General features: G+C 36.2%; 1 protein-coding gene across 5 annotated transcripts in view; it reads left to right on the forward strand.

Moving 5' to 3' along the window:
- The window catches only part of dnc (phosphodiesterase dunce), a 141,572-nt gene that overhangs the window by 81,375 nt on the left and 39,371 nt on the right, over positions 1–20,826 (forward strand). For all 5 annotated transcript variants that reach the window (XM_011642259.3, XM_089074534.1, XM_011642260.3 and 2 more), the window contains 3 exons: positions 17,799–17,900; positions 17,993–18,057; positions 19,115–19,227. In XM_011642259.3, coding sequence (XP_011640561.2) covers positions 17,799–17,900; positions 17,993–18,057; positions 19,115–19,227 — 280 coding nt within the window. The remainder of the gene's footprint in view (positions 1–17,798; positions 17,901–17,992; positions 18,058–19,114; positions 19,228–20,826) is intronic.

A 20,826-nucleotide genomic window follows, 5' to 3' on the forward strand; every position in this document is an offset into this window, starting at 1 on the left:
GGCAGCGAACACTTTAGATAACCGGTTGCTGAAATTTGAATCAAAAATATTATTCTCGTCTTTTACATCACTTTATCGTAGTCATTTATACAAATATTGAATTGGAAGTGATCGCTATAACGATGGTTGTTTTCGAGAGTATTTTGTTACGTAATCCAATGTCTGGCAGTTTTACGCGAAAAAAATGCTTATAGTTTTACGCAAAAAAAAAAAAAAAAAAAAAAGAACGTATGTACGTATGTACGTGATACCGCAAATTTCATCTAGAAAATCAATATTGACCAAACGGCATAATATATAAAAGATAGATAGTATAACCATATTTTTTTTTGTCTATGAGTCTACGGGTCTATTCTGGTGTTTACGTAATACGGGCTGTGCAGAGGGAAAGAAAGGAAGAATACGTAACTTTTGAAAAATACAAGCGGTATTTTAGCATATGTAAATTGTTTATACAATTTGTTTATACATTAAGGCATATTCACGAATGCGTAAAACTTAAAAGTCGACTTTCCGTGTGTACTTTATAGAAATATGTAAAATATTTGTCCAACTGCAACTAAAAAAATGAGACGACTTGCAATTGTAAAAAATTCTGCTTAGGTGATTAGAAATTTACTTTAGAAATTACGTTGCCGTGTTATATCTCGAGTGAGATAGCTCCAAGTTGTCTCGACGTAACGCGAAATCATTATCTATACGGTGTTGCCCATCGTGTCGTGTATGATAAGCCCATGCTTTTCTCGCGTTAGAAAGATTAAGTACACTTAAGTGGATCTTGGCGATTTTTCAGATCATTAATAACGCGTCTCTAAATGTCGGAGACGCTTGAACAACACATCCGTAAACTTTTTTGCGACGAAAAAGGAGGGAAAAAAACAGTGCGCGCTCGCTTTGCCAGTGACTTGCATGATGCCCCCCACATACATGTTGCGCTTTACGATCTCTTGCAAGCAACAAGAGATTGCGTAAAACGGCAAAAAAAAAAGTATTTTTCTCTTAATGAAGAGAGCTTTGTTATTCAAATTTCCGTCATTAAATTCGGAATTTTCAGCAAGAACGAAACGATGCAACGGCGTACAGAGAATATTAGAAAGTAGATTGGAGAAGTAACGCTTACAATCACCCAAAAGTTAACACTAGCAATAAGTTTGACGAGACATTGCAATTACGCTCTTTGAATGGATATCTCTGATATAATTGACGTACGCTGTGTTAAAATTTATTCAACATCTAGCGAATGTTTCGCTCTGTATGCAGATTGAACGGCCACAATTAAAACGGAAATGTTCGTTACGCATTGCGATATTGTTGTAATAATAATTACCTACTGGAAAATCCGCGGAAAAAAATAAATAGATGAAAAGATGCATTGTAATAACGTATAAATCGAAAGCACGCTAGTGATAAAGAAATTTTTGTCATTTTGACTGATTTTGTCATAACTATTTTTTTCTCTGTTATTTTGGGATTAAAGATAAGTATAATACATGGAATTTTTATTTTAGATAATATCTATATGGAATATCTATATGATATTTTTTCTATTCGAATATTTTAGGATATCTTAGAAAATTTAAATCTTCAAATAATCTAGATTTGAACGCATCATATATTTATTTCCAATCCGAATAGCATTAGATTCGAATGAATCTTGAAGTTTTATTGAATGTAATATTCAGATATTGTCAGAATAAAACTTCAAGATTCATTCGAATCTAATGCTATTCGAGTTGGAAATAAATATATGATGCGTTAAATCTAGATTACTTCAAGATTTAAATTTTTTAAGATAGAAGATCCAAGTAGAAGAAATGTTGAATTCGGATAAAGATTCGCAACGAAGAGTTTGAATTTGTAACGGATTCGGATTCGTATCTGGATCTAGATTCGACAATTAAATATGAGAATGAAAAGTTTCCGCTGAAAGTGACATAAATTATCAGAAAATATCTTATAGGAATTATCAAATACATTGCCAATTCCTTTCTTTCCGATATAGAGATATAAGTTCAAATTCAGATTCCGATCTAAATTAAGATCCAAGTTCTAATTCAGATCTGAATGATTTGGGACTATTCGAATTATACCAATAATGCGGTTTCGAGTTTTCAAATCGCGTCCGATTTCGAATATTTAAAAACCTTAATTCAGAAGGGATATTTTTAATCTCGCGTGATACGCAAGCTATCGGCGTTCGAACGTTTCTATCTCGAGCGGAGATCAATTCCAGATTGATCGAGAAACTCACAACTGTCTAGAATATTCTGCATAAAATATCCGTTACACTTTCTCGAGAATAACTTTCCTTCCGACGATCCGTTTCCGTAGCCGCGTGTGTTCCGCAACTCTGTAACTTCATAACTCTATAACTCTGTAATCGTAGCCGTTATGGACGGGCATACGTCAGCGACGTCGCGTAAGCATATACATACATGCCTATCTCTATTCATCCGTTCTATCACCTGAGAGAACGACGGCTCCATTCTCGTCGCGCGAAGCGGAAGGTGGATGCGGGGCGAGGAGGGTGCCCCAGGTTGCGCAGTGCCGGCGCGCGCACTCTTCCCGCGCAAATCGTCGCCGTCGGGAAATCCCCCCCACTTTACCATCCCCCGAACCGCGGGGGAAATCTCTGCGAAACCAGAACACCCCGGCCAGTTCGACATCGCGGCAAACACGAGGTGTTCGACGAGACGATACAAGGTCGACTCTCGCACGCGCGAGAATATTTAATCGCGCGCTGATTTGTGTGCGGCGAACGCGTGTAAGTCGCGTGTTCTTCTCTCTTTCTTTTTTTTTGTCTTTTTGTTCTTCTCTCCGCTTCTCTTCCTCGGAATTTCGCGGGAAGCAGAAAACTCGCGCGCGAATCGTTCCGCGAAGAGACGTCGCCCTCCGACCGCGCGCAAGAAGGTAAAGATCGTCGCCGTCGGGTCTTCCGAGGGGAGAAAGTTTCCTTGACATATTTTGTGCGAGACTCGAACGCGGCTGACAATGAGGGCTTCCCCGCGGGGATGCCGGCACGGCGGGAGATTCGGATAATTTTAGAATCTGCGAAGATCTTAGAAAACGCCGGCAGGAACGGATCGGAATTCTTGCATTTTCTAAACTTAGAAACTGATGGTTGTACTGAATCTAATAAAATTGGAAAAGTAAATATTGTCTCAATAAAAACTGTGAAAATAATTAATAGATTTCAAAATGAAGAGAAGTTACACACACATATCTTAAGGATTTTAATATTGTAAATAATAGTAATAGATAAAAATTTAGTGAAAAACGTAGGGATTATCGTCATGTTCAAGGCCGTCTACATTTAATTAATTGCTGCGCGTTGTATATATAGTTTTTTTTGTTATAATAGGCATATAATAGGCATGCAATTAGTGAAAAGGAGTGTTTTATATATATATATATATATATATATATATATATATCTTTCCATATTAGAAAAGAGTTGTTCGCTGAGAGCAGCTCGTCGCGATATCGAAAATTTCGAATTATCCTTTGAAGTTGGATAATCCGCTTAACGAGTTATAGTTAACTGAATATACGAGCAAGTTGGAGTTGTCGTCCATCGAGAGTTTCGGTGAAAGCGGTAACGCTGTTTGTACACGGTACAAACCGCCGAAGAGAAATTCTGCCCGGAAATGGCAATTTTCACCGGCCGATCGCGCGTCACGAAATATGTCGCATAATTTATCATGAAGTATCAATTTAGCCGTTTATTTAATTCCCTTGATCTATCTGGATCTTATCGCCGTGAATTATGTCGCAATACCACTCAATTACTTTTCTAATACTACTTTTCTACGTAGTAGCGTCTATCTGTCCGTGACGTATACATCTTATCAATTATCGATATGCCGCTTCGATTACAAGAGAGATTCGACGTTTCTGAGACATCTGAGGAGATATCACGCCAGAATGAGAGTTGCGACATTATGAGAACCTATTTTTGAAAATCTCGATTATTTCTTTGGCCGACCGCCCATGACGCAATTATTATCAATAACTGATAATGCTTTGATTATTGCGAGACATGCAACGTCTTGTTAAGGGAGATATTACGTCGAAGACATTACGACGAAGCGCGATATCTCGCGATCGAACGATGATTTTCTGATAATATTGATCGTTACGTGGGTAACGGGCTTAATGAATAATCTGATAAAGGGCTAAAAATTAATTGAATCTAAACGGCTACCGGTTAATGCGAGACAGCGATAACGTTCCCCGAATTGGCTAGTCGTTCGATATCTCGCACGTGAGGAAAGGAACAGCGGTACTCTGGGCTTCGTTCCAGAGGAACGCTGCGGAACGTTCTTATGTAACAATGACGTTTATCTCCAAGTATTTTGTTCGAATCTCGGTGGATCGTAATAAAGTTCCCCATTGTATTAATACAGTCGTAACTGCCGGCGATCCGGCATCGCTTTGTGTTACATCATTGCTGATGTAACGCGGAGCTTTTGAAGTACTCGCAAATGAAGCAAGAGACTCGTTGCGATCGCATAATTGCGAATAACGTAACACGATCACGGAAAAATGAGTTGTTGGTGAGACAAAGAAAGAGATAGGGGAAGAGAGAGAAAGAGAGAGAGAGAGAGAGAGAGAGAGAGAGAGAGAGAGAGAGAGAGAGAGAGAGAGAGAGAGAGAGAGAGAGAGAGAGAGAGAGCGATAATATTATTGTGTGATCATTGTAAATGGTCTCCACTCGAGCCTGTCTTTACGAGTCTGTCATTAAACTATAAGTACTTTGAGAACGTCACGCGTTATTACATTGTTATCTGTAGTGTATTTACGAGTTCTATAAATATTGCGCGGGAAATCTATCGAACTCGCATCTGATCGTTCTTATTTTGAAGATACGCCTATCTTTCGTTCGCCCCATTGATAAACTTCTCGGAGAAGAAAAATCTCTTTGTCACGAAATACACTCATTCGATCGGAAAAAAGTATGGTCGCGCGTATGGTTAAAAACTTCTTCGACTGTCGATATTGGAAATGCAGTCATCGACGAAATGTCAAGTATCGACATTTTGACCTCGACCTCGCAAGAAGCTGTTTGTATTTATAGTTCCGTTTGACGATCGCGAATGATTCACAGAGAATGCTCCGGTTATAAATTAGTTCGTTTAACCGACGCGAATCGTCGTGAAAACTACGTGAATTTCTTGACGTGAAAGTCCCGAGTCATTGCTATTAAAGAAAAATAAGAATATTTTATGTATGTATGTATTTTTTCTATAATATAAATATTTTACAAGAATTTCGTAGGATTTTTTTTTGGAATTGATTTTTTAGAACCCTAAAGACTCGTTACAATCACAATCGTAGAAACGTAAAAGATTTAATATCATTTGGTCGTATATTTTATCAGATTATTCTAATCTATTCGTATTATTCAATACGTTATCGGGTTTTAATTCTGGACTGTCCATGTGATTATATTTAAATAGCAAAGTATCCTTTGAAGTGAAACGTTGATCTCACGAATTGACCTTTTTTAAGTTCAGTGAAATCTGATAAAAGTGTAGCTGATAAAAACGTTTGTCAAACGAAAATGTTTTTCTTTGACCATTTGTTTTTTATGTTCTCTTCTCCAGTTTTGTGAATCAGAACTGATGAAGACTGCTATCGCGTCGATATAATGAAATAAGCGAAACGACATTTATTTAACATTCTTCCGACGACTCGTTTCCGCGTTATTTTCATTCGATCGATACGTGAAAAAAAAAGAAATAGCACGCGATCGTCGTGAACAAAACATTACTTAACTTGTAACAGAAATGTGTTTACGGACGTTAGTGACATATTTGACGTAAAGGAACATTCCTCAATGCCGGTTTTCCTTGGATAAATTTCTGCCTGAGACTGGTATGCTAATTCATTGGCAAGAAATCGTCGTCGTCGTCGTCGTCGTCGTCGTCGTCATCATCGTCATCATCGTCGTCGGCATATAATCATGCATGTTCAGCATCTTTCCGTCCGGCCAATTTCGTATCTCGTTCTCGTCTTATCAAGCGACTTCGAAGAAAGAAAGGATCGAGATCTGTAATTGTTGCAAAGATGTTACGCCGGTCTTTTTATAATTTTTCAACTTTATATACGAATATTAGAAACAGAAATAATTCTATAACTTTCTACAACGTAGAAAATATTTTATTTAATCTTTCTTACGTCGTGCGAGGTACTTTTTTACGCGATATGGCCCTCGCCAATCCGGCTTCATTTACGGAATTCAGATTTGCTTCCTGAAAATTACCATGTTCTTTATCGAGTAATTCCATAGCAGTTTGCAATCCCGTTGAGATATACGCTTCAATTTGTCCTTGCCAGAATGCTTAATTTTCGCAGATAAAGGGACCATTCAGCCAGTGATTGAAGGACCCAGTCTAATTAGTTTCATTTGTATAAGTTGGTACTTGGCCTGGTTTATTGTCGCGCGTCGTCAGTAGCATGGCCTTATAAAGTGGCCCCTCCATTATTTCAGACGCAATATCGTTTGATAGTAGTCCAAGCAATAGTGCGCTACCTCTTATCGTCGGATTTTTATTACTTATTGAAACGCGATCGGGCAAAAGGGTTATTTACTCTCGACAAAAATGCATTTTAAATCGTACAAAATATTTGTTAAATAATATTGCTTAAATAATAAGCTGCTTTTATGTAATCAAATCAATATTATTTTAATAAGAAATATGATAATTTCTCGTTGCCTTTTAATTGTTGCATTTTTATCTGTATATTCGTCAGTTGGTCTATGCACAATTGGCAGTGCACGTCGATTACTACTATCGCTATTACGAAATCAACGGTACAGTATTACTTAATATAACGGCCTTGAGGGTAATCTCTGCTCTAATCAGGAACTTGCCTCGTATCGTAATTTATCTACATGAGGAGGAGTGCAATAAAATAATACGTACATCAGTCACGTGTATCTGAATTTGATCATATCGTAGATATTGATAATTGATAATGTGTTTCGGTTACGCGAAATTAAATTACGATTTGCGACCAATTGTGGTGACATTTCGAATGAAACGAGAGCTTTGCGGTGTGTACCAAATGCTATATATTTTATGTCATAAAATATATACATTTCCGTGCTGCTAATTCACACGCACGTAACAATTACGTTAAGTAATTAAATTGAATTATTGACAAAATTTCACGTACAACACATTTGCTCCTCGTTCGATCCCTTGTGCCCTCACGAAAGATCACGGAAGATCGATTTCAATTAACGACAAGCCAAATTTCGTTCGAGTCTCGCATCTCGAAATCTGTGTTGACGAAAAATAACGAATCAATGAGTATCACGGCGTATCGTCGATATCATGACGCTTTTCTTGGTACAGTGCATCCCTTCTAACCCGACCGGCCTATTCGTGACCTTTCGACCAACTGAGCCCCGTGGCGATCGTGGCGCATCTTTCAACGCCCTCCCGCAGATATTGGCCCGCGCCCTCCTCTCCGGATCGGGTGAACCGGCCCGAAGATTGAACAAAGGAGAGAGACGTAAACGCGGCCTTGCCCTTTCGGAGGCAACCTTCATCGATCGGCCACGTTCATCGGCGTGCAAATATGCGTCCCTTCTTCGGCCGGTTACGCGGTATAGGAGCATGAGCCCGTCGCGTCCGCCCGTCGTCATCGAAGCGACGATGAAGAAGCGTAGGTCGCGGACGAATCGCAGGACCAGCGGTTGAAGATCGGGCAACCCGCAATCGGGCGCGAACAATATGCCGTAGGACAACGGATACGCGAATGATGACGTGAATGAGGAAAACGTCAATACAAACGACGCGATGTCCGACTCCAGTGGCGGCTTGATAGAGTTCATCGGGTCGACCGGCAGCGGCGGCGGGGGCGGCGGCTGCGGTGGCCTAAAGAGATGCGGGGGTGGCATGAGCTCGCCCGCGTTGAATGCCGGCAACATCGGCGCAACGGGCGGACTTCCCAGGACCATGTCGACCTCCGCGCTGCGAGTTCGTACGCCCAGGAGGGCGCTTTTTTGGGAGCAATGCTTCGATAAGAGAGACTTGTAAGTCCTCCTTTCGCACCTCCGATGCCTTTCCGGCTGCCGGGCAGTTTCCGCTCGTGTCGGAGGGAGAAAAGTCTCCTCGTTGCCCTGGTGGAATTTTATCAGTTATGCGATATATCCGAACGAATCGTTTCGTATTTAGATCTACCTTTATGTTACGTTTTGTGATACACGTCTATAGAGTTCCTAGAGAACGATTCTTTTCTATTTTATGCGTGAAATGTCTCGTCTGACGTGAAATATATTACGTTAGAGCTTTATGTTGGATATTGGAACAAGTATCTTACGTTGTTATAGATTTCTTTAGACTTCCTAGTAACCTATATGGAAACGACCGGAGATGTGTTTTATGATTGTCATTCATCCTTAATATCAGAAATGGATGCTCCGGCGAAATAATTTCTGAAAGACTAACGGTTGACAATAACGATTGACATGTAACCCACTTCTTGGTTACAATAATGTTCAGCGAAGAATAAATCGTTCATAAAGGTACCTGACGAATGCATTACAAAACGCAATCTCGAAATCTCAGAACGAGGAATATTCGAGAGATTACGTTCGAAATGTGGGATGACGTAAAGCTTGAATATACGAGACATATCCGTTCAGTCCGCACAGATTGTGTATTACATCAAACTTTGATAGAGTTGAAATTCTATCCACAACACAATACACAAAATAACATATTTTATCGAAATGATTTGACGCTGTAACGAATCACATTTCGTTCAAAATTTGTTCGTTGATATTTTCTTATAAATTCGGATAAATCTAATATAATGATATTGTAAATTAATCAGTTAGCCAGTGACCACATGAAAATTATTTGTTTGTTACAAATTTCTTTTTTCAAAATTAGTGTCATTGGGCGTTTTCCAGTAAAAGATATATAGTCTAACACTGTGTCATCTGTGTCTTGCTGAAAAATATCTATTATCTGCATCTAAATATGAGATGTAACACAAGATTGTCATTATACTACAGGTTGTTTATTATCTGGAAAATCTGAAATTTTCAGAGAATTTGTTTATGTCTTGAAAAATTAAAAATTCCCAAGAAATTTTATTAAAATCGGGGAATTTTTTTGAAATGGTGCTTTTTCTCATGTTTTGTTTTTATTATATTGATAATCGGGAGTTTACCGACTGAATTTTTAACGATACAATGAATTTATCTTTTCTAAACATCAGAGTATACTGATTTTACGACTTAAATATTCACTATTGAAAATAAACGATTTCGTATTTGGTGCAATTTTGATTAATCAAAATGGATATTTATTTTAATAGCTTTATAAAAATGAATTGAATTTTTTAGCAGTTGCGCGTTATATAATTTTTTGTTTGTAACTTTTGAAAATAAAGCTTGAAAATTTTGTACAACATGAAATGTTTATTTTATAGAATCCTCCAAGTTTCAAAATTTTTCAAATTTGATTAATCGAACTCGAATGATTCTGAATTTTATTTTGTTATTTATAAATTTTCATGAATGAAAAATACGAAGGAGTTTGCACATATGAATAAATATATTCATTTCTGAAACACATTTAAAAATATTTTCACTCTATCTGAATTTTTTAACAAATTATTTTTAAACTCACCGAATTCTCAGGAAAGTTTTTTCGAGTTTAAACAGACACCCTATATACCAATATACTTATTAGAAGTAGACACTCGCCCTGGGATTCTCTATTTCGGTCATTTATACAACATCTTTTTATGTCGTCGGGTCGTCGATTATTGCGCCGCAGAACGCGCTGGCATAAATTCAAAGAAGTAGTCCGCAGAAAACTCATTCGGTTTTATTGGCCTGCGACATATCAATTTGGTATACCTTTAGCGCGCCGTGCCATTCGGGCGAGTGTAATACAAGCTAAATCAGATTAACGAACGTCTCGTCGGGGGTAGATGCGCATTTTGGAAAACGGCCAGTTTCGCTTGCCGTTCGCAATTCCACGACCATACGTGATACTTCCACACACATATACACGAGGCACAACGGTCTGCTGGCCTGTGTCCTAACCATAAGTCACGGATAACGACGCCCGGATCGTTATTCTTGTAGAAGTTGATTATCGGATGTCACTTAACGAGTATATGTGGAACCGTCTGGATTCTATTTTGAGGTTACGCTATACTTAACGGGATCCTTAGATTAGGTGCGACACACAAGACACGATGATTATGTAAACGCGGTAATTATGCTGAATCAATGAGCGTGAATTAATGAGAGCATGCATCAAAGGAGGTCAAGGAAAAGATTTACGTCATTGTTGGAAAAACATACACATATCGCTAGGATTATGTATGATATTATGACAAAGATTAGTCTTTTGTGCTGCAGAGAATTTCAATTTTGGGTGAAAATTATGGTTGGAATGCGCTGTCATTTGCAATGTTCCCCGTCGTGATTTTCATTGGTGCGTTTAATTTACAGTAACGCAACATGCGATATGAATGGGCTTTATCCATATATATGAATTATATTTAAAGATAAAGTGTTTCAATTTTATGAAGACATTAATTTGTTGAAATTTGTATTTAATCAAATTTATGTTGATTCCGAATTTATCACGACTGAACATTTTGAATATTTATCCCAAGGTATTTGTTTGAGCAATTATTTGAGTAAAATAAAAATTAAATTAAAACTTGATGAGTTAGGGAAACACGGTATTTGTTAATGGGAGGATTAACTAAATGTCAAATATTTGTCAAATATTATTCACAGCAAACATGAAGTTTACAATTTGAGTTTGTTTTGAACGCGTTGCCTAATCTGTTGATTCATCAAACATCTGGACAATTGAAAATTGTTATACCTAAAGGATTGTGTGATTTTTCGAAATTGTGAGAAGTTTAATAGAGATAGTTATAAATAAGGATCCGATTAGAGAACATACGTGATTTAACAATGCAATTTTGTTAGGAGAGAGGTAACGATAGACTACTTGAAAAGTAAGATTGAAATTCTCCTGCTACACGTAACCGATCGCAATTCTCAAATTGCGTACTGGAAATTTATTATATGCAATGCCGCCTTGTTATTTAGAACGAAAACAACGAAAGTTTCGCAAACTCTGTTAACAACATTCGTTAAATATAGTTTTCGCCAGATACCGCGTACTCGGCATATAATCCGCGTGACATTTCTCGGATCTTCTAAACTTCTCGGATTTCCATCATTAATTTTTTTTTATCGAGAAATTTATTGCGAATTTAATTTAATATATGATAATCGTTCAGGCGCGGAAAGTTTTTATCACTCGGTGGACAGCGTTTCGCAATTATTTTGCATTGACGCGGAGGAGCGTCCGAATGATCGGAATTCAAATTTATGTGATTCGGAAGCACCACGTCCGACCGGCTAATCAGATGTTATTCAGCGAATATTGCGTTTCATATTCCGCTTGCTTGTCAGTTTGTCAGAGCGGCATCTGGCGTTATCTGGCCTCAAATCGACATGCTTTGTATACGTTTTAACCTTGTCTGCATTCCAAAATCCACTTTTATCCTAGCTTACGTAATCACAATATTTGGCTATCGGTTTCCTCTATTATATTACAATTTATTACAATTATTGATTTGCCATCAATTATACAGATGGAGTCTCATAAATGTATGTACATAGATCGACCATGTTCAAAATAATCCCATTTATAGTTACATATCACATTCGCTTCGCGTCGATCGGACTGTCCGTGACAATTAATTTATTAATCGATGTTAAATTGCTGGACGTATCGTTATCAAACCGCAAAGTGAATGTATACATTCCGCAAAATAGGAAAGGTACAATAATTTATGCGGTAATTTGTAAAGGAATACGTGAAAAATAGAAATAGATAGAAATTTGCATTGTGCATTCGTTAACTTTACAAATTTGTATGCTGTACAAATTTGTAAAGTTAACGAATGCACAATGCAAATTTCTATCTATTTCTATTTTTCACGTATTCCTTTGCTTTCTTTAAGCGTCCTTCCTTTGCTTTTTACATAATCGTTTTTACAGTCGTTTTAACAATTTACGTATTGAGTTATGTGAATGTGCGATATCCCATATGAATTTCCACGCATCTTTCTTTCTCTCTGTGTTTTTCACGGCAATCCGATCTCGGATCATATCGATTACAGAAAATAACCGTCACAATGTAACTATTTGCCGCTTTGACGCAAAAGAAACGATTCAACAGTTTGCGCCACGGTTGTATGAAGAAAATACGATGCCCACGGTGAAAGGGGAATGCTTTTCGTTGTACGCATTAGCTGGGCTTGCTAACATTAATAGCAGCATTTATACAATTTCAATATTACATGGTCGCCAGTAGATTAAAATTCCAAATAGACCGATGAAGGAAACGTTTTATCGCAAAAGACATTATTTACTCAATGGTTATAAAGCGACAGCTAATTAATATTATGTACAATTGATTAGAAATTTACTTAGTTAATAATATAGATATCGAGTTGCTAATTAGCAATGTTATTAGAAAATAATTATCATAAATGTTTAATATATGTAGGAATCGTTGCGCAATTGATGATAAAATAATGACCAAAGTGAAACACTGTTTTAAGTGCAACTGTTTTATGAAAACAAAAGCGCTCAATTAATTGTTTGTTCGATTCTATTTTTTATTTATTCAACAATCGAAAATTGACAATTTTTCATTAAATTTTGATTGAGAAAAAATTAATTTTAAAACGGTAGAGATATCAGTAGTTTAAAAATTCAATAGAAATATGATATTTTATCTGTTAATATTCCTTTTTTTGTTCTATTTTCCAAAAAAATGGAAATGTAAATCGTATCGACGGAGCAGTAAAACTAGACGAGCTCAATAAAAGAAAAGGCAAATTAAAGCAATTAAAAGTCGGATATGTGAATAAAAAATACTCCTGCTGTGCCAAAAGTTTGTCGAAATACGTAATAATTTTCATATAAAATCCTGGGAGTTCTTTTTCGAGTTTCTTCTTCTTCGAAGGGGAAGAAGAAGGAAAGAATCATGTCATCATGTTTAGCATATCGGAAGTAGCATTTCAAATTTTATAGCTCACGAGTGTTTTGCAGGAGAAAAGAAAACAAAATTAGAGGAAGAACAAATATTATTGCCCCTCCTACGTCGCTGTTTATACGCTTCGAATTTTCGCTTTATTTGCCTGAATTAGCGCCTCGCATACACGTGCCGAATTTCAAATCCGCTCGCAGTCATGATTGCGCGATTATCCACCCGCAGTTTACTCGGAATTTATCGTCGCTCGTGTCTGACCTGCGACGAGATGAAAAGTCGTCTGTTTATCGAGGAATTTGCGGAATGTCGTATTCTCGTATGTTTTCGTCCTCGTATGTTTTCGTCAGTTCTTTCAACGATTCCACTCGCGACACGCGCCACTATCGAGCACTCCCTCGTGTTTACTCTTCGAACGTTTAAAGAGAATTAACGATGAGCCTTTTTAAGACTTTACTTCCTCGGAGTGGCCCTTTGCCAGTGATACCGCCAAGAGTTTACTCGTACCGAATTCATTTCGAATACGTCGAGCTTATTTATTTTTCAGGTTTATAACGTCGACCTTACGAAAACATTCTTATATCGTGATGTAGACCGATGACGCATGGCAGATATAATGAAATTTAATCTTGTTCCTAAAGCATTCCCCGTGATATCGTCGTTGTTGCTCGATCGTACGCTTCTTTTAGAAACGGTGGCAGAAGAAACATGTCGGTATAAAATATATATTTTGAGAAGCCCGTCTCTCTGACTTGTAACGTACGCCTCTTTTTGGCACGAAATAGATTGAGCTGTCACAATGTTAGTTCGCGTATACTAGTGTGTGTGTATGGTGTGTGTATGGTGTGTGTGTGTGTGTGTGTGTGTGTGTGTGTGTGTGTGTGTGTGTGTGTGTGTGTGTGTGTGTGTGTGTGTGTGTGTGTGTGTGTGTGTGTGTGTGTGTGTGTGTGTGTGTGTGTGTGTGTGTGTGTGTGTGTGTGTGTGTGTGTGTGTGTGTGTGTGTGTGTGTGGTGTACGAGTCAAGATGGAATTCCTGTATAATTTGCGAACTTTTCCCACGCAATACAGATATTACAGCGATAATGTATTTTTTGATAAAAAAATGTATTAATGTAATTGTATTTTTATGCCAAGAGCTACATTTTTATTATTCTCATCGTTGGAATATCGAAGTAAGACTTATTTCACATCGCAGTATTTTGCTATCGTGCGAAAAAGGATAAAGAAATTATTTTTCTTTGTCCACTCGATATTTTTTTTCATAGTGAAACAGAAATACGAATTACAATTAAGTCACCGTGATAAAACTTATTTCCCACCTTCCACTGCGAAAAACTTATTTATTTATTTGCATTTATTTTCATTTCTAGAGAATGAAAAAAAAAATTTGTAACGAAGCGACATAATTTTAAATAATTTTCTCGCTGTTATTTTATGTAATAAGTAAATTTATTTAAATTGTCAATTTAAATGGCACGGAAAATTGTGATATTTTTTATTTACTGACATCCGATGAACAAGTGATTGCGGGCGTTTTGATCGATATAAAGTTATTTTTTAAATAATTAACGAGTAGTGCCGGCGTAATAGAGAAGACGATTTTCCATCGGCATTTCCCGTAACTTATGACCTTTCTGTGATATTCATAGGGAAGAGAGCTCGACTCTGTAACATATATGCATGCTATTATACATATCCGCTTACGTAATTCTATATAAAATAATTCTAATTAAAATATATTCAATAATCTTTCGATACGCAATATATTGCGTATCAAAAGATTATTCTAATCCTAAGAAATACTAAATATTATCTATCTTTCTATAAATATCTTCCGTAATGTATTTAACTTTATTATAAATTATGAAAAATTTTTTAAAAAAAACATTCACTCGCGCGAATATATTATCTTTTAAATTTTCTGCTATGTAATGTAATTAACCTATATATATTATACGTTTTAATTTAATTAATTTCAGTGTGCGTATTGTTGACGCATTTCTCTTGGCATACAATTTATTTTTGCTTCCTGTGAAAAGGTCCTTTTTCTGACTGTACCTCGTTTGATGTATGCAATTAATTAGGATTATTCGTTTGTGCAATCCTTTCCACATTCTGGAATTGCGCATATCTCAACTTAATCAGCGTATTAATGTCATTATTATCAACGGGGCAATAGGAGGATACATACGTCGCTAATTATTGTTCGTATTAAGTAATGAGCTTTTGCGGATCGCGTGATCCTCTCTATTGCCATTTACGTTTAATTTTAGATCGAAATCTGCACATTGCAACTAACATGATATCCAAAAGCAAGAAATCCTTTACGAAGTAACTTATCAGGAAGTAACTTAAGACAAATTTATTATAATTAATCTATTAATCTTTTGTAATAAAGGCGTCCTGAATTCTACACAAACACAATACATCACATTAAATGCAACAAAAAAACATAATCAATCTTTATATGATTTTCCAATTTAAACAAATTTAAACCAATTTAAACAAATTGAGGTATTATATCCAAAAATATAGAAAATATGTATGAGCTTATCATAATTATATAATGATGATAATTATTAAGTTGGCTTACATTATGCGTGCGATGTTTTGGCGAGCTGTCGGAGTGTAACAATAATAATAAAATTCAACACACAGCGTTTCATTATCCTTATATAATTATTTTATTACAACGTAAATAAAAACGCGCAGTTTCTGTCCGAGTTAACATAGCATTAAAGAGGTTCGCGTTATTTGTAACTCTCTTCTTAGTAACAATTTGTACGCTATTCTTGATATTATTAAACAAACGCGGTTGATGAATAATAATTTGACGGCGATGTTTATCTCGTCTTCGAGGATTCTCATCACATCAGAAATCGTCCGCGGTAATTCCGCTGGAAGATGGTACGGATAACTGCCAAAATTATTCAGCTTCCACGATATTGTTCCTGAGGGAGGAGCGTAATTTTCCTCAACGAGAGATGGATAGCAGGAGAGGAAAAGCAAGAGATGAATAATGATTGCTGATTATACCCGTGCGCGAGTTTCTCTCAGCGTGTGTTTGCAGAATTTTGCCAGTAATATAGTTCTTTTACCGGAATATGCGCGGAGAAACACTATCGTGGAAACGAGGAAAGAAGTACGCGAACTAAATCTGGAAATAACTCTTGACTCTTTTTTTTCCAAGTAATGATCGATTATGACACATGCAGCAGTCTTTCGAAGGGTATTTTTTCAGCGGAGAGTAAAATTAATTGTAATAGATGAAGTGGTGCAACTTGAGCATTCTGAACGCATTCTCGAGCTCGTGTCGTTTTTATCGATGAGAGATTGAAAGGATATATAATTTGTTGAATTTTTACACACTGCTTCATGTATAGCGATATATATATATATTTACAACAATATATAACAACAATTTATATATATAAAACATATTGTTATATAAATGTTTGTCTGTTGTACCGTGAGATATTGTTAATTATCCCTCTACAACATAACAGGATTTAAGACCCGTCAGATACAATATCCTTTATAATCTTGTTTATTATGCATACATGTTTACCCACGTATCCACCAGAATGTTGCCGTTAGTAATATAAAATAAGTAATTGTGCACACGCGATACCTATTACGTTACTCACGCGTTATATCTCGATTACATCGTCTAAATTACCGTATTAGCACGCGCGCTGCTACGGCAATGCAAAAAAAAAAAAAAGTAGGACATGTAAGGTAAAGCGTATGACCGTAAACGTTAGATATACTGAGGAATCGAAAGCACAACGTCGCTTAACGTCGCTCGGGAAAAATGGCGAGCGAAGCGGAGAAAAGTGGACCGGAAATATATATTCCGAAAATGTGTCCGCTTGTGCGAAGATGGAAAAGGATAAAATTCGACGGTGACACATGGCATATCCGTTGTGGCATCCAATTTCGCTAAAACAGAAATATTCGCCGTATGCCTGAAATCGAGTGGATATAATAAACAAGGCCGCTTTTACGTACGATCGCACGAATGATAATAAATAAAATTGGGAATATATGTCGGAATATATCGCGGCTCCTTTAACGTAACGTCGAATTTGAACGTAATCTTTCGTCAGTCGCCGATCGGATATATTTGTTTCGCAAGAACCGTAAGAACGATGTTCGGAATTTGTTTACGACGAAATTCGCTTTGTGAAATTCGATTTGCGAGAAGCTCCGCAATGTCTCTCAACAACTGAAGACACATTTTCTGCGTATTAACAATTCGCAATTCGCTTTTATCTTTGGCATACCGAAAAGTACAGTTTATTTGAATTTGTTACGAACTACAGCGCACTCTCACGCAAGGCAACGTATTACTTTTCATCGTCGAAAGAATGCAAGTTTATTGAATTAAAGTTTTACGCGCGAAATCCCGCCCTTCGTGGAAAAAACGCTCCGACTTTTCTTTCTCTTTCCCTTGATCCTCCGCGGTCCGATGATTTTTGCGCGTTAATGTATGCACGTGTGTCTCTGTATCTGTTGTACATATTTAATGTATACGAGAGTGGAGGCGGAAATAAGAGAAATCATGTTTACGGCATTATCAAGCTATCGCACCTGCATGCAACTTACGCAAAGCGAAGTAGACGCTGGTTTTTCTGGCAACTGATTCGTAGCCATTAAAATTTTGTCCTCCTAACACATGCGTAAGACAATGAGATATCAATGATGAACTGTTCTCTCCTTCTTTTTCGATTGCAGCCATGGCGAGGACCTCATCGTTACACCCTTCGCACAGATTCTTGCTTCTCTGCGCTCGGTCAGGAATAATTTCTTGTCGCTCACGAATGTACCGACGAACAAGTAAGTAGAATAATCTTCTTTTATTTTTAGTATCGTTATGATGTGAAATTAACTCGTGTTTTTCATTTATTTCTCTCTCTCGTCGTTTGCAGATCACGAAGGAGTAGTGGCCAACAGGGCAGTAGTACGCCACAGCCACGGATTTTGGCGCCAGGAGGTAAAGACAATATAATAATTTATATTATAATTCACTTCATATTTCCATTATTTCCATTATTTGGATAATATTTAATTGATATATCTATACAGAATATTAGCACTTCTCAAATCTTTGGAAATTTAATATTTATTTAATTTGACTTAATATACTGGAATTGAAAACAATTAATTACTTTCTTTGATTTATATTGATTAATAATATGCGGAAAATTTTTTCTTTAAATAAAATTTAATTGATCGTTATTGTATCAACAACCAAATAATTATTCCAATAATTCCTATATTTCTGTTAATTTTATTATTCCTATTTGAGTCGGCCTCTTATAATATTTATCAAACTGATTGCCATTGATTGCCTTTTTATTTGAAATCTCTCAGAAATTTTTACAAACAATCGAAACTTTAGCTCTTCAATTTTTCTCAAAGATGCAAAAAAACTTTATTTTGTCTTTTCATATTAATTTCATATTATTAAATTTCATATTAATTTCATATTATTAATATTTTATCAAGTGGTAACTTCATCTTTTCTTAATTTTCGAAGCTTTTAGCGACCTTCTTTTTGGTAAGAATTTTATGTCTTGTTTCTGGATCACATTGTGGTACTACAGTACTCATTTCGTGAGAATTGTAAAGCTTTTAATCAATTCCATTACTTTCCTCTTGAAGAATATGTTCATTATTATGATTGCCGTGCGAATGTTTCCAGCTATCTTCTTGTGGAATATTATCGTTTTCCTTTCTCCATTTCATTCCTAAAATATCATTTATTTTCGGAAGTGCTATTCATTCTGTATAGGGCACTTAAGATATCTCACGTATCTCATGCATTTTTAGAAAATTGTGTTACGCTTTGAAAGTAATGAAAGCTTTAAAAGTATAAAGTATATTAGAAAGGTTCCGCGTTATTTCTTTAATATCGATGAAATTCGAGTTAAAATTATTTGAGTAGACAAAATCTCTCAACGATGACTTATTGCTCGTTAGAGGGAGAAGTAGATAAGGCAAATGCGAGCACTTTGATAATATTAAATTTTCTTCTTTGGATTTTGCAGAGGAGCCCTTCATGAAGTTGGCTGTAGAAACGATAGAGGAGTTAGACTGGTGCTTAGACCAGTTGGAGACTATTCAGACGCATCGATCCGTGTCGGACATGGCATCCCTGAAGGTACGACCTTATCCGCTTATATTTTTTTCCCTCTTTGTACTCTTTCGCGACATGTTCTTTCTCAACGCTCGATTTCTCGTACACCTTGCAAGTCTCAAAGAGTTTCTGTCTCGCGTCATTGCTGCCCGTATGCAACGTGCCCCGCGAGGAATCCGTCAGACTTTAGAAATGCGTTATTCGAATGATTTTGAACAGAGGAAATTATGCGAATGCAATTTCAAAATCGAAAAGGTCACAACATTCATCGAATAAATTCTTTGTATTTTTAGATATATTTCTCCCTCAAAGACAGTCACATAACGTGACTGAAAAAGAAAAACATTACATTTGATACAAAGTCAGACTTTGAGTGAGGTTTGTTACTTTTTTCTGTTTACATTTATTTAGATAATGTAATTGTAAATATATGTCATTTTCTTGGAAATGTAATTTTTAAACTCATTTTAATTTAAATTATATAAATAATAATTTCTAAAATTATGTACCTTGTGATTTAATTTTATGACAGTATATTTTATATTTTTCTTGTATATAAATAAACTAAAAAACGTTCTATAACGCGAATTCACTGTAAAAAAATATCGATAATTACAAATAAATTCAACTATTGTCATTGATTTCATATTTAATCTTCACTTTTATTTTCTCAATGTTGAGAGAAATAAAATAAAATTGTTTTTATTTTTTTTTCTATTTTTAAGCGTAGATTACAAACGCTAAAATTGACACATAACATGGATTATTCGATTATATGAACAGCTTTATTTGCAAGAACACAGTTGCTAAGACTGAAGCCAAACATCTACTTAGATCGTAAAAGGATTATTTCGTACATCCCTCGAGAGAATTCAAATATTAACTAAGTTTAAATATTAACTAAGTTTAAATATTAGTTAAATTTGCGGTTTTGCAAATAGTTCAGCAAAGTCCGCTTGTGCATTAAATACGGCGGTGATATTTATTTACTGACTATTAATAGATACTTATTATACGTGGATAGAAACAATCAATTTTTCAACGACACGCTTCTAATCGTGCAATTTCCGCGCTGATCGTTTGCGTTCCGGTCGCGAGAATTTCCAATTTCCACGACTACGCGGTTGGCAAAGCCACCGCGAAAACAGAATCATTTGAATGTGAGCGCGACCAATTTATTTCCTCTTTAAACTCTAATGGCAGCAAAGAAAGTCGCTATTTTATATTAACGGGTAAATTGGCATAATTATGCAATAGGATGTGAGAGAAATTAAAAATCTATCTCGTGAAAATTAACGAGAACGGGATTATTTCTTTCATTTCCCCTCTTTTTTTCTTCATTTTTTTTCTTCATTTTATCGAAAAAGTTTTCAAGGCTACGAAAATGTCCCGATAAAACGAAATTTCGTGAGAACTCGGCGCAAAACTTTTCTCATTTATCTGACGCAGACTAGAAGTCATCCTCGCTTGAATTAGAATAGTCTTTTGTGCGCTATATTTATTACGAGATTTGACGTGCTCCAGATCTTATTTCTTTACGTCATGCGCAAGGATTTAGTGAGGTAAAGAACGTTGCTCTTAGCTACTTCGTACGAACACTTTTCCCAGGAAAATCTTTTTGAG

Source organism: Pogonomyrmex barbatus, unplaced genomic scaffold (genome assembly GCF_055798465.1).
Source record: "Pogonomyrmex barbatus isolate J1 unplaced genomic scaffold, ASM5579846v1 scaffold17, whole genome shotgun sequence".
NCBI lineage: Eukaryota > Metazoa > Arthropoda > Insecta > Hymenoptera > Formicidae > Pogonomyrmex > Pogonomyrmex barbatus.